The 15,020-nt window shown below is 43.7% G+C and overlaps 1 protein-coding gene across 1 annotated transcript in view; it reads left to right on the plus strand.

Moving 5' to 3' along the window:
- SPPL3 (signal peptide peptidase like 3) overlaps positions 1 to 15,020 on the plus strand; it is a 131,622-nt gene that overhangs the window by 92,384 nt on the left and 24,218 nt on the right. Inside the window, exons 3-4 of the mRNA XM_014593647.3 lie at positions 9,473 to 9,561; positions 12,326 to 12,445. Of these exons, the coding sequence (XP_014449133.1) occupies positions 9,473 to 9,561; positions 12,326 to 12,445 (209 nt within the window). The remainder of the gene's footprint in view (positions 1 to 9,472; positions 9,562 to 12,325; positions 12,446 to 15,020) is intronic.

Here is a 15,020-nt window from a genome sequence, read left to right on the forward strand (position 1 = left end):
CGTGTGTGGACGCGCACACCCCCCCATAGAGATAGACAAAGATGTGCGTGAACACACACAGAGAGAGAGAGAGGCACACACACACCTCCCTATAGAGAGAGAGAGAGAGAGAGACAGCGATGACTTGGGTAATGCTTTATTGCTCTATTTACAATGTTAAAGCAGTTTGGAAGCCTACCAGTGTCTCTCTCATCATGAAAAAATAAATTCTGAATACCTGTATGTGTTGATGTGTGGTTTTGGTTTTCTTCACACATGATGGGTGTGTGATGGGAGGATGTGGTGTTTACAGGAAGGGGGTGAGAAGGAGTGTGGAGGAAGGTGGGTGGGTGTGTGTGGAGGGATGTGGGTTGGTCTGTGGGTAGGTAGGTGTGGGGCAGTTGCTGGGGGGACTGTGGGTGTGGGGGACCTTGTGGGGGGTTGCTCAGGAGGGGTGGGTCCCCTGGCCCCCACAGGGTGCAGCCCCCCTCTCCCCCCAGCACATGGAATGCTGCCGCCCCCCCCCCCCCCATGCTGCCCAGCTGGTCTGGGCCCATGGTGACAGGACCCAGCGCGGCACATGGGGACCGTGTGCTGGCTCAACAGGGTCCTGCTGCCCTTGGGGCTGCTCTGCTGCCCAGCTGGGCTGTTCCTATCGTGGCAGGACCCGGCCTGGCGTGCAGGGACTGCGCAGAGCCAAGCTGGGTCCTGCTGGCCCTGGAGCTGCTGGTGCTGCTCGGCCAGGCTGGGCAGCACGAGCAGCCCAGGACCAGCAGGACCTGGCTTGGCTCTGTGCGGTCCCCAGGCCGCATCCTGCCTTTGCTCCACTGTGCCTGTGGAGGGGGTAGGGGCCTGGCCTAGCCCCATGTAGCTCTCTTGTCCAGCTTTGCACTGGAGTGGGTCACACAGCTCCAGGAGGCGTGGCTCCTGTGTGTGCCTCCCAGAGCCGTGCGACCAGCTCCAGTGCAAAGTCAGACTAGCGAGCCGCGCCGATCTGGGTCAGGTCCTCACTCCTTGCAGCCCCGGGCACATCCTGCCCCCACCACTCGCCATACCCCCACCAATATCCCCCTGTCACCCACCCACACCCATGAACCCCCCTCCCCACACACTTACCTTGGACAGTGCTGGGGGCAGCAGGAGCACCAAAGAGACGCTCTAGCCAAAACCAGAGTGTCTCTTTTGGAGGACCGACTGACTCCCTGCTGGCTCCATGCCTCTGGGACTGTGCCTTGCTCCGCTCTATTGTGGAGTGTTTTTTTTTTAAACCCCTAGATATCCATGGGTCTAATTTTCTCCCCACACTGCAAACTTGCAGAGCAGGGAACATTTTTTATTCCCGCACGTGTCTTTTGCCCCATCTCAAAGGGGTTTGAGGTGGGGCAAGAGGCATGTTCATGCTTGTCTGTACGCGCCCTTTGATGTCATCACTCAGGCATAAGTCTGTCAGGCTCTTGAGGCTTGTCAATAAGCAGAGTTGACTAGTTTAATATTGCTGTTTGTTTTTGAGGGGGCACAGGGAGAGCACCCACCACTGGAGTCCAATTCTGCTGAAGCCTCTTGTTCATGGGTGGGGTTTCGGCTGTATCCAGATGGGGAAGGGAGTAGTGCCAGATGCAGCCAGCAGCCAAGCCGGTGCTGTGCTCCTCCTGCTCGGCTGAGGGCTTGCCCCGGTGCCACAGCTCCTGGCACAGGGCACTCAGTCCACAGGTGGATGCCTCAGGCATGATCCTTCATGGCCTGTCTGTCCACCATGTGCCCCTGGGCTGGCAGAGCTGCTCCAGGTCCTTGCTGAGCAGCAGCTGCCAGAGCCCCAGGGGTGAGCAAGTGGGAGGAGATGTGTGCTGCCCAGGCTGTGGGCACACATGGGCTGGAAGCATTGCCTAGGTGCAGTGCAACTGTCCCAGCAGACAGGATCCCCTGTGTGTGCTTGGGGGATGGTGGGTGGGGGAGGGCCCTAACTCATGGTACCTGCTTGTGTAGCACCTGATTGGCAGTCCTGCCACTGGACTTGCTCCTCTTGAAGCCCTGTTGGCTCCGCCACACAACTTTGCCCAGTTCCACTCCCCCAGGTAACCAACCGCTAGTTACTTCTGTGCTGGTGTAGCCAAGCGATGGTGCAGCCTGGATCTACTCCACTGCCCAGCCACCCCTGCCGGAGCTGCTCTCCTAATAGCAGGCAGCACTGAGCCGGAGACCCTGCCAGATCTTGCCACTCCACACTACTGCTACTGGTGCTGCTGCCTGCTTGCTCCTTTGTGCTCACTTCCCAGAGCCTGTAGCAGCCATGGGCTTCAGTCCCAGCCAGCAGCAGAACTTGCCGCAGTCCTGCATATTGCCCTCAGTCCTGGTTCCTCGTGCTGCCCTGCCCCCCGCTGCAGGGATTGTTTAACCAGTATAATTAGAGGAGGTTAAATGGGTAATTTTTTTTAATATTTACATCCCTAATTTGAAGACTGTTATCAAATGGCTCCTCAGTCAGAAGACACTGGGATGACTTCTCTTCACACTACGTACTTCCAGTTCTTCCAACTTTTTATTGTAAGTCATCTTTCTTAGACATAATCATTTTTATTGTCCTGTATTAGACTCATCAGATTTTTCTGTGTTTAGATGCTATACTGATTAGAGCTGACTATAGTGAACACATCACTTTCCTTGACTTGCAAACCATATTTCTGTTACTACAATACAGCACGCTATTGGGCTTTGCAGGAGGAGCACACTGACTTGTTTTCAGCTTGTGGTTCCCTATAACCCCTATTGGCCTTTTTAGCAGTACTGTAGCTCAGCCAATCATTCACCGGTTTGTACTTGTGCAGGCCATTGTTCCATCCTATGTGCAGGACATTGTACTCTCTTTTTATTGGATTTCATTCAAGGGTGGATCCAGGAGGTGCAGTGTGGTCACAACTGGTGCTCAGCTTTTTCCTGGGCCACATTTCCCTGAGCTCCTTCCCCACCTGGGGCCCACCCGCTTTCCTTCCCCACCTGGGGCCCACCCGCTTCCCCTTTACCTGCAGTTCCGGTGCAGGTCAGCCATGTGGTCCCAGGGCCGGGGAGGTCCTGCTGTTGTGGGAGCCTGGGTCCTGCTGCCCTTGGTTCTTGTCATTTTTGACAGGAACCAAGGGCAGAGAAATACTAATTTTCTGAATTTTTTAGGGGCCCCACAGGTCAGATAGAATGGCCTCGCAGGCCAGATGCGGCCTGCGGGCCATATTTTGCCCACCCCTACCTTAAACTATTAACTGGTTTTAAGGCATACTGCTTCTCATTTGGGGGGAAAAATAGTTCAACAGACAGTCATACATGCTTTATCACCTTATTTCCCTATTTTAAAACTAATTTTCCTGCCTGTATTTGAAACATCCTGTGCCCAGGGTAGTGAAATGCATCTTCATTAATAGACAGTTCATTATCATCCTGTTGGTCAAACAGGAAGTTTGTTCTCATTCTGGGGTTGAATATTCTGCCTCTGATGCATCTGAGCTATTGGATTGCAGTATATTGTGTTGCTGTAAGCTCCTGGGATAGCTAACAAGACATGGTTGAAGAAAAGCTGTATTGTATACAGTTGTGTAGTGTGTCTGTACTACCTTATCTGTTCCAGGTGCCATATTACCTCAACCATAACACAAGCCTGTGTTGATGAAACTGTGTACATTGCAGATTTTATACTAAAGATTAAGCCATTTTCCCTTTTCTACCCCAAAATGCCCTACTGCCAATTATTTTCTGAATACATAAGTTGGCAGGTGGCTGGGCAAGATGCATCGCTCTTTGGCCTCAGTGGGTTTTCACAGGGAGAATAAATCTTGTCCAACTAACCAGAAAACTTTCAGGAGAAAGAGTAATTCCTTAATTTTTACATGGCTTCTTCCTTGTCTGGTGTTGGGGTTTTTTGTTTTTTGTTTTTTTTTTCATTTTCAGAGATGCTCCCTTGAGAACTATGGCTTCTCCTCGCACCCCCCCCCCCCTTTTTGTCAGCTATACTTCAGTTACATTTTCTTAATGTGAGAGTAGTACAATATCTTTGCTGCATAAAGCTTTTAATGCTTATTATGTAGAAGCAAAGTGGTGACCGGACAAACTAGCTTGTGATTTCAGGCTTCCTCTTGTGCTGAGGGGCTGCCTCTCTTGCCAGATATTCTTCTGAATGTGAATGTTTGCTGTTTCTTGGTAGCTGGGAGACTAGAACCAACATAAACTTTTCCCAATAGTTGTGAAGGAAAATAGTTGCCCTGTGTCCTATGGGAAGCTTAGCAGCTGTTGTACTATTTGCAGTCATTTTCAGCCAGAATAAAATGAAACTAGATGTAAAATTAATTGGGTAGTATGTTACTTTTATTTGTTCTGATCTGTAGCTAGACCCTTTGTGTTTGGCTTTGTCAGGGGAATATCCTCAGGGTTCTCAGATGTGTTGAGATCTTTCGTGCTGTTTGCTATTGTCAGGAAAGAGACGGGTACGTCTGGTCTATAAGTTGATATTTTGTGAGCAGTTTCAATGGCATAGATATAATGCCCTCTGTAATATCCTGCCAGTCCTCAGCAGTAATCACTACTGAATGTTGTCAAGTACAAAGCATAGGTTTTGGCTCCTCCCTGTGCTATTTCTCCAGCTATTTACTGACTGGATACTGCAGCTTTTAATTAATTTAGCCTAATTAAAATCAGACTCTACTATGCCAGGCTTCAGTTCTTGCCTCTCCCAGGGTTTGCACTGAGAGGGAATGAATGTATTATCCTTTGATCAGAGCAAGGGAGAATTTCTTGATGTATTTTGCATTTTTGCAAGAGTCTGTAGCTGAAGCTTTTAAAAAGTTGAGTAATATGAAATCCTTAGTGTCATAAGGGTATTTTTTTTCCTTCACGTTTTCTCGGAGGCTGTGTGGCAATGGAAGTGATCCGTGGTTGAAACTGAACTTCTGTACTTGTAACATGCCAGCAGCTTAGTCATTACTTTGCCCTTAACATAACCCTACAGAAGATTTCCCTGTGGGAGGCTAAGTCATGCCTGCTTTGGAACATGGCTTTAGAACTCCTACCAAGTTGTGCTGTTAGGATACATAAGGCAAGCAACTGTGCAGAATGCCTGCTGTTTTTCAGGTCAGAGTTTCTGGCTGACTTCTCTGGAAGTTTCCCAAAAGTTGAAAAATTACCCAGTTAAATGAGTTTCAATTTCTGTTTCACTTTTGGTCCAACAGTATCTCGGTTTAATTCCACATTAGAAAGCCCAGTTTATGCACAGGATATATATTATTAATTTTTTTTTCAGTTTTTGAGAATTTTATAGTAGAGAACCAGGACAAATAAAAGCAGCAGAGAGGGGTTTTGCCTTGTTTGGTACATAGTTGTGGCAGTATCTTGGCATAAAAGCCATTTGTTTATTGGCAACATCATAAGACAGCTGAAAAGCACCTTCCTAGTTAATGCCGATTCCATATCAATTAAATGATTCTCTTTTTAACACTTAAGTTCTTATGTTCTTTAAAATACTTCCCTATCTTTTTTTGAAAATACCTTTGCTTCACATCTTCCATGTTTCAGGAAAAGGAGTGGGGGCAAAGCAAATCAAATTGGTGTGGCAAATGTCCCAAGAGAGGAGGAAGGAAGGGGTGAGAGAGCTTTAGAAAACAGGGAAACAGATGAGAGTGCAAAGCTTTAATTACTAAATGTTGTACATGAATTGCTTTTTCTTGCAGCAACTATATTTTTACTATAGTGTTCAGTAAGCTAGTTTTTAAAACCAAGATTTATAAAATGGCCCTGTGTTTTAAGCAGGGTGGATTGATTTAACTCATGATTTAAATAATGATTTTAATCAATGTTTTTCATCTAAGTTTCTAAAGAAAAATATTCTCATTAGTTGATGAACTGTTAAAGCATGTTGATTTACAACTAAATAGTGTTTCCCTACATTTGGTCCATCTTTTTCTACCAGAGAAGATCTGCTCTATTTACACTTCTTATTAAAGCAATTTTCTAGCTCAATACTTTCAGATTCTCATTCATTTAACTTCTTATTATGCTAGAAGGTAGTAAATGATATATTGCTTATTTACTAGATAATTGTTTTGCTCATCATTTGTATTCAACATCTGTGATGATTTTGCCAGAACTTTTGACTCGGCCCTTCAAGCAGTAATTGACCTGCTGTGCCATATTTATAAAGTTTGGGCTCAAAAGTTAGAATCAAGGATAAAACATGCTTTTCTTTCTATAGAAAAGCATGCAGCCTATAAGTCAGTAAGGTAGAAGTTCATAGATTCAGAACATCTATTTTTTTGTTTAAATATTTTAATAGACAATAGGTCTTAACATGTTTTGTATATTCAGATGTCAGTTTAAACAGATTCCTATTTAAAAGGGAAAAAAACTCCTTATTGAAATAAGTTTCAACATATTTTAATTAAAAAACTATTTTCTATTAATTTGGAAAAAAAAAAAACTACTTATTTTTATTAACCCAGTGTTTGACATGTAGTCTTTTGCAATGTCTCAATTTAGGCAGCTGTGATACCTGTCTTTAGCTTTCCCCCCAAGCACCAGAGATGGGACAACACTGCCAGGCCACAGTTTGACAAGTTTCATTCCCTAATTTTAAAGAAACAACTTATGTGGGACGGTGATATTAAATAAGGCCATATATAACTTTCATAGATTTAAATATGATTCACCAAGGAAAAACCAGCAAAAAATAAGTGTAGCACAAAATTGTACAGCTATATACTGCCAGAGGTAAACCTGTTGTGCATTTGAAAGTGATAGTTTTAATGCCTGTAGTGTTGTAGAAAAGGCTAAACCCATGTTTGTCTATATCTCCTTAACTAATGCTGATTTTTTTTCTTTTATTTCTAATATAGTTGAAATAACAAAGTTTGTTTGTTTGTTTGTTTGTGTACACTAGTAATAATGATAACATGAGAATCATACTAATAAAAAATAAAGCTTTATTTAAATTCTGATAAATAGTTTGTTGCTGTAGAACCAATGGAGAGCACATACAGTGCTGCTTGGTGGTTAGTTGCTTGTGGAGCAAAATAAAGTAAGTTCACAACTGGGTTGTGGATAATTTAGATGGTGTATCAGACCAGAAGGTGTCCTTACATATTAAGTTAGTGGCATTGCTGTGGCCCTCCTCCCTTCACTTCCCCTCCTGTGTACAGGAGGGATGGAGCAGCTTCTCCCTGTGTCTTTTCCAGACTAGGGTCACTTCTGGAAGGCACAGGCTCCATTTCTCTTGGGGACAAGCTAAACCACAGGAAAGTGTGCAGATGTTCAGTCTCGAGAGAAACTCTTTTGGTTCTACTGGGAGAACATCTGTACGTGGCGTAGGTAGAAGAGGATTGGACTTTCTTGTATGTTTATTTTATCATCCAAGATAAGACCTTCAGTAAAATTCCAGATTTTCTAAGAAACATTGTCAAAAATTAATAGAATTTGTTTGAGGTTAGATCAGAACAAAGGTGTAACAGCAATGGAAATAGCCTTTCATGTTCACATCTTCATAAGGAAATATATCAAAATAGCATCATCAAAACACATCAAGATGAGGATGTTACTCTTGACTTGGACCTCAAAGACAGGTCATCAGCTCCTGTGATTGGAATTTAATATGATGAATTTATGATAGTGGATACAAAGTTTCTTTCCATTCTTTTATTTGTTCTGTATGCATGGATAAGGTAATTGCTTGTATCATTTAGACTTTGCAGAAACTTTTTAAAGCAAGCAGGACTTTGTTCAGCAGATAATTATTTTATAAGTTAATGTTAAAATTGTAAATGCAGAACAATAGTTTAAAGAGGCAGAGAATAATGCATGTGGTTTTTATTTTTTGTTTTTAAACGACCACAATCTACATCAGTTACAAATTGATGAATTATGAATGATAGAGTCAAGAATGGTCTTGTAGGCACATGCAGTGAGTGGTGGTGGTGTGCTTGTTTTTGTCTAGTATGTGCAGTCATGGGAAAAGTTTATGAAAAATGTAACTAGTAAAAGTTAAAAGTTAGCAACCTTTAAAGTTAAGTTAAAAGTTAAATATTTCCACTTTCAATTAGTTAAATGTTAAGTTAAAAAGAGAGTAGTTAAAAGTTAAGTTGATTCATGAGAAATGTGTGAAACACAGTGAATTGCCTCTTAGCATTATTTTTCATTTTCAAATGCAGTGAGTGGATTTCTTTTCCATAAGCTCACAGAAGCACACTAATTTATGTGAAACTCACCCGGTTTCACCTGAAAACCATGTTATACTTGTCATACAGTTTTCAGAATAACAATTTACCAATACCCATGTAATGTTAGATCCTTCTCACCCTCTCCATGTGAAGTACTTTGTAAAAGTCAATGCATCATACAAGTATACCAGAATAACAGAAAGGAGATATTCATAGCCAGGTGGCAAATGAAAGTGGTTTCCACAGAAAACCTCTTTTGTTACAATTTTTATTGTTCAAAAGGTAACAAAAGGATATGAAATAGATCTGAATTATAAATAATGAAAGTGTCTGAAAATCAAAATTAGACTGAAATGAGCAAATCAGTTTAAATGAGAAAAAGAATGTTCAGTTGCATAGCAGAAACCGTGTAAACATGCTTATTAAACTTCAGCAAAAGCTGCATTTCAAAATTTACATTTGCCAATTTTCCTCTTCTGTCTTGCAAAACTAAGCCCCCACTACTGAACAATCGCTCTACTTGGGCAGATGGGGGAATGCTTGTGTTATAACGGATGAATAGTTTTTTCATAGTAGGTGACATCTCTGATAAGTTTCTCACAGATGAGAAGTAATGCTCAACTTCTTGGGTCCTGGGCTGCTGGTTCTGATCTTCATTAAAATTAAAGTCATCATCTTCTTTATCCTCACTACTTGCTTCCGCTCTTATTGGGACCAATGTTTCTGCTTGCTTGTGTTTGTTCCCTCTCCTGCAGCCAGCTGGCTGCCCTGTTGACTTCTGCAAATGCAGAGAAAATGCCAGCATGAACTAAGGAACTCTGGGACTTGTTCTTAAGAGACCATATCTCATAGGAAGGCACATTACTCTCTCTCTCTCTCTCTCTCTCTCTCTCTCTCAAAACAAGAAGTCCTAGAGTTTCAATAAAGAAACATCGTTCAATGTTAGTCCTAGAGAGTGGCTGTCAGGAAAAACTCTGGGAAAACTGGATTTCAATTTTTTAAACTTTTAACTTATACTTTAAAAAAAGTTAAAGTCAACTTTTTTAACTAGTTAAAGTTAAAAGTTAGCCATTTCTTTAACTTTTTAACTAGTTAATTAACTAGTTAATTCCCATGACTGCGTGCAGTATAGTACAAGAAAAATATGTGACTCTTAAACATAGTATTTTTGTGTTACAGTGGAGCAATAACAATACTATAGCTAAAGTTGCCCTAGAGTTTTTTTTGTAGTTGTGTAACAACTGTACAACAGAACTTAATGTGGACTTCAAAATTGGTTTGTCAAGTTTTCTTTCTTTCTTTCTTTCTTTCAGGTCCCTTAATATGGACTTCGAGAATCAAGACAAGGAAAAAGACAGTAGCAGCTCAGCTGGGTCTTTCAATGGCAACAGCACCAATAACAGTGAGGACTTCTTTTTTTCTCTTCTTTCCTTATTCAGTCCAGTCTGGCTTACAGTGTATTGAATGGTAGAAGTTGTGGTGCTGTAAGGAAATCTGTGCCCACAGACTTTTGAACATTCTTGCATCATTTCTATAGGTTGACAAGTTACTTGCCTCACAGTTGGACTACGTATTATGGGAAGTGGAAGACTACCCTGCTTTGTTCTTTTGAACAACTACTGTATCTGGGAAAGTAAAGAAGGAATTTTGGGGTTGTTGGTTAAGCACACTAACAAATTGTTTTTCTGTCAAAATGATTGGGAGTGAAGTTAACAACTTTGTAGATACTAATTTTCTTAAAAATCCTGTCAAGGGGGCTGCAGCATATATTCCTATTGTGGTGTGGGAAACTGAGGCGCATGCAATTTAATAGCCTTACCCAAAGCAAAAGCAAATGTATCAAAGCCACAGTCAGAATTTAGATATTCCTATATTCCAAACTTCTTGCCACCAAACTATTGTTTCTCTGCCATTTTATACCATACAAGGTAGCTTGTAGGTTTAAAGAAATTGGTTTTGTTAATTTTTAAAAAATTTGATTACAGGTCTTTGAGGAGGGAAAATGATAATCATGGAATGTGAGGAATATAGCCTCTTTGCCCATGAAACTGAAATTTAGTCATGGTTCAGTAACTTGAGGGTTTTGGGGAGCATGAAAATGTAAGCTAATCTGTGCAAGTTAGCCATTTATTCAAACATAACTTCTAAAGTGAAAAGATATTCTTGCACCTCACAAGCTACATGTGCACCTTAAAACTTCATTCTTAATATCTCTTCTGCTTAAATTTGCCTGCCACAGTGTTGGATTTGTTTCTGAGCCCAGTTAGAGATTAGGGTAGTTCTGCACCTACTAAATTCCAGTTTGTTGATTTTGTATCAGTTAAGTTATTAATTTGTCAACAGAAACTTTGGGACCCAGTGCCCAGTAACTCAGACTTTAGATTCTTTATTAAGAAAGGATTGTCTGTTACTTGCAGTCAGACCTAAAAATTAGAGCCTGCAGTTGTGTGAAATTTGAAGGCATTGGTCAGGTTCAAACCCCAGCTTCCTCAAATATTTTTGTCAACTCTTCATTTCAAGTTTTGCATTGATCCATTTGTTTTCCTACTTCAGAGCTCAATCATTTCTCTCTGCAAATTACCTGAGCGCTGCTCCTAAGTTGGCCTGTAGTTAGAGAGCTATGGGAAGAATTATTTTACCCTTTGTGTATCTAAATGGCAGCTTTCTAGTTGTGTAAGTAATATTGCCACTATGCATGCTGTTTCCCTTGTAACGTGGACATGTAAGCTTGTGCATGTATAGACTTAACGTGCATAATACAATGCACTGATTGGTCAGGGACATGGCTAGGTGCAAATCCTTGAAAAACCATGTACTGAGGCAGGAGAGAACCCTTTAATGTTTTTAGCCTCAAAAGCTGAGTAGTTAGGGCGCTTGTCTAGGAAGCCAAAACCCTGGATTTTTGGCCCAGAAGGGGTTTGAACCTGCATGCCTGACTTCCCAGCACAGTATTTTAACCACCACACCACAAATTAGTCCCTTCTCCAGAACTCCTTTTGAAGCTGAGCCATTGCCCCTTTTATTTAATTGTCATTGTCATTGTAAAATGGATAAACAGCAGTGCACTGGACAGGTTTCTGCCCCATCAGGAGCAAGGGTCCAAATGAGATCCCAGAGCCCTCTCTCTTCCAAAGGAGCATGTTTCACTGAGCCACATGCCCTCTAGTGTGTTCTCTTCCTCCAGCCCCACGTATCTCACTATTTTGGGCTACCGGGGGTGGGGAGTTTGGGTATTGCTAAACCTTTATTGAGGTGGCTAGAGCACTGTGCTGGGAAATAAGAAAGATGCAGGTTCAAGCCTCGTTTGAAAGGAGGGCGTAGAACCCTGTTCTCTGGCTTTCCAGGCCAGTGTCCAAATAACTCAGCTGTTGGGACTAGAACACGGGGAGGTTGTCTTTCCTCCCTCTTATACTTAGTACTTGTGGGTTTCTGACTGGCTACATTTTTTAGTTAGACACCAGTACACATCCAGAATGAGAGTGTGTAGGTGCTTGCATGTAGACGCCCAGCATGTGTAGCCTACTGCACATGCTCAGTTTATATGTACATGCTTGCACATCCACTCTGAAGTGGAAGTAGAATCACAAACTGTGCATAAGTAGGGACCTAACTAACTTACAGCAGCTGCCTTCGGATTTCAAAGTCTCAGCGTGGCATTGGGCACCTTTTCTGGGGCAGAGTGCAGGGGTGGGGGGACGACATGCTTCTGGCTGAGGGACCCTGGAAGTCCTGTCCCTCCCTGGAGATTGACAGACGGCCATCATGAAAATTGTGAAATTGCAAATGTGGTAGGTTCCTATGCATAACATAAGTGGTAAAAATGGCACTTATGCAGGTAGAAAACTGCCATTTAGATGCACAAAGCCCAGCCCCTAGAGGGGAGCTGCAGGTAGACAGGGTCATGGCCCGGGCAGATGCTGTGGAGGGTCACTCTGCTGGAGGCTCCCAGCAGGTGGGCCAGCCCAGGGCTTGGACAGATGGATAGTGCCCCACCCCGCACAGCTCAGGAAGTAAGAGATTGGAGTGGTACTCGGGGAGGGCATGGGGCTTAATTTATGGCATACCTGCGAAGAAGGTTGGCCTCCACTGAGTTACGGGATACTGCTCTAGTGTCAGTATGATAAGGAAAGTCATAAATTAAATTAGGCATGTTCTTTTTGTTGCAGGTATCCAAACCATCGACTCCACACAGGCGCTCTTCCTTCCAATTGGAGCATCTGTCTCTCTCCTAGTCATGTTCTTCTTCTTTGATTCAGTTCAAGTAGTCTTTACAATATGCACAGCAGGTAACTGCATTCTCTTCTCTTCATATGCCTCTGTCTTGAATAGAAAATGCTAATATTAATGAGTGTTACAACTAGGAATTAAAATACATTTCAGATTATCTGATCGAAGTGTATAAAAACTGCACTTAATGATGTGACCATCCTCAAAGGCTGTCTTTCCGTTATTACTTAGGCAATAATAAATTTATTTAAAATAGCGTATGGGAAGAAAGTTTCATTTGGAAATCTGGTAAACTGACTGAACTAGGGCAAATTTAAGGAGATGTGGAAGGAATATTTAAAAATGTGCATGTGAATTATTAATTACTGCTTGTAATTGTATGTCTCAAAATACACACATTTTTATATACTTTTTCTTTCCCTATTTTGATTCTGATTTGCTTTCTGCAAATCTTTCAATATTTCAGGGAGCTCTTTTGGTCTTTTCCCTATTGTTTTGGCTGGTGGTTACCCTCAGTTACTTTGAATGTTTGTAAAATTAACTCAGGTAAACATAGTAAATAAAATAAGAAACCAATATTGAGTAACCCAGTGATTTAATATTATGTGAGTGCTGCCCTTTCACATTTCCACCCATTCTGTCTGTTACTTCCTGTGCCATATTGAATAATATCTAACCTAGCCTATAATCTCCTCAGTATAGGGATCATATTCTTTTTATTCATGGCACTTGCAGCAAAACACTGACCTAACCCAAATTCTCTTAATTTTCCTTTGCCGATTTTATTTACTAGAAGGTTGCAAACTAATTTTTAAAATCAATGAATTGCAAGCCAGTGAGTTTGAAAAGCTGTGTTTGTTTACACACAAAAACCAAGCATTTTGACTTTTTGGGGAAAACATTGTAGTGGTCCTTTAGCCTTATTTATACAGTTACAGAGCATGGTTTACTTATTGAAGAGAGCAGGATGCTTTCTACTATTCCAGTTTTGCAGAGCCTAGAAACTGTCCTCTTCCACTGTCCTGCTAATAATTCAAGTCCCCCTCATCCAACCCCCAAGTTTCTTGATGACTCGTTACTATTCTGCTCCTTGAAATACACTGATGATGTGGAGAGGTGAGTTTTAAATCCAGTCTTCAAAGGCTCCTTTGTTAAACTCCCATGACCCTTGCTGAAAACCCCCACAGTCCCTACCTTGGAAGGTGCCGGAATACCGGCATACCCAAAAAACAAAATGAGGGTCTGGGGTACATGGCAGGATGCCCTGTGTGTGCCCCTGTCCCCCAGCTCAGGCTCTGTGGCTGGCAGCAGCTACCCAGGGCTGGGGATGGCTGAAGCCGGGAGGCTCCAAACAGCTGTGCCGGGCTCCAGAGCCCCGGCATCAGCTTTGTACCAGCATGTTCACCTGCGCATCAGAGTGGGTGGTTGGGGAGGGGCCTGAGGCAGCGCAACCCTGGTCTTTTCCCCACTGCCGGCACAGAGCTAGTGACTGGGCTCCGGAGCCCAGCGCAGCTGTTTGTAGCCAGCCTGGGCTCTGGGCAGCTGCAGCAAGCAGTGGGCAGACTGCAAACAGCTGTGCTGGTCTCTATTGGACTCCTCAATTAAAAAAGGATGTGGAGAAGCTTGAGAGAGTCCAGCAAAGAGCTGCGCACATGATCAGAGGTCAAGAAAACAGACCTTATGACGACAGGCTGAGAGCTATGGGACTCTTTAGCCTGGAAAAACACAGGCTTGGGGTGATCTGATGGCCACCTATAAGTTTATCAGGGGTGTTCACCAGGATCTGGGGGAATGATTGTTCACCAGAGCGCCCCAAGGGATGACAAGGTCGAACGGTTATAAACTTCTGCAAGATGGTTTCAGGCTGGACGTAAGGAAGAATTTCTTCACTGTCCGAGCCCCCAAGGTCTGGAATAGCCTGCCACTGGAGGTGGTTCAAGCACCTACATTGAATGCCTTCAAGAGAAATTTGGATGCTTATCTTGCTGGGATCCAGCTGACTTCCTGCCCCTGGGGCTGGGCTTGATGATCTTCCGAGGTCCCTTCCAGCCCTAATATCTATGAAATCTACAGCTCCAGCATCAGCTCCATGCTGGCGACGAGTTCACGGGTACCTCGGGGTGGGCTGCACTGCCCTGCTGTTTGCCCTGAGGTGCACACACAGTTGCCACCAGCATGGAGCTGATGTCGGAGCTGTGGAGCCTGGCACAGATGTCTGCAGCCTGCCCGCTGCTTGCTGCAGCTGCCCAGAGTCCAGGTTGGCTCCAAACAGCTGCACTGGGCTCCAGAGCCCTGCCATCACCTCTGTTCTGAGAGTGGGGGAGAGACCGGGGTTGCACTGCCTCAGGCCCCTTCCCCACCACCCCCTCTGATGCACGGGTGCATGTGCCAGTATGGAGCTGATGCCAGGACTCTGAGGCCTGGCACAGCTGTTTGGAGCCTCCCGGCTGCAGCTGGCCGCGGCTCTGGGTGGCTGCTGCCAGCCACAGAACCCAGGGGCTGCTCCCAGCGGGCAGCTGGGATGCTACAAGCCTTGCTGGAAGCAGCCTGGGCGTCAGCAGCTACCCAGAGCTGGGGCTGGCCATGACGTGCTGAGCAAAATGGCCTTGCACGCCATGCTTGGCATGTGTGCTG

The sequence above is a fragment of the Alligator mississippiensis genome, chromosome 10 (assembly GCF_030867095.1).
Source record: "Alligator mississippiensis isolate rAllMis1 chromosome 10, rAllMis1, whole genome shotgun sequence".
Taxonomy (NCBI): domain Eukaryota; kingdom Metazoa; phylum Chordata; order Crocodylia; family Alligatoridae; genus Alligator; species Alligator mississippiensis.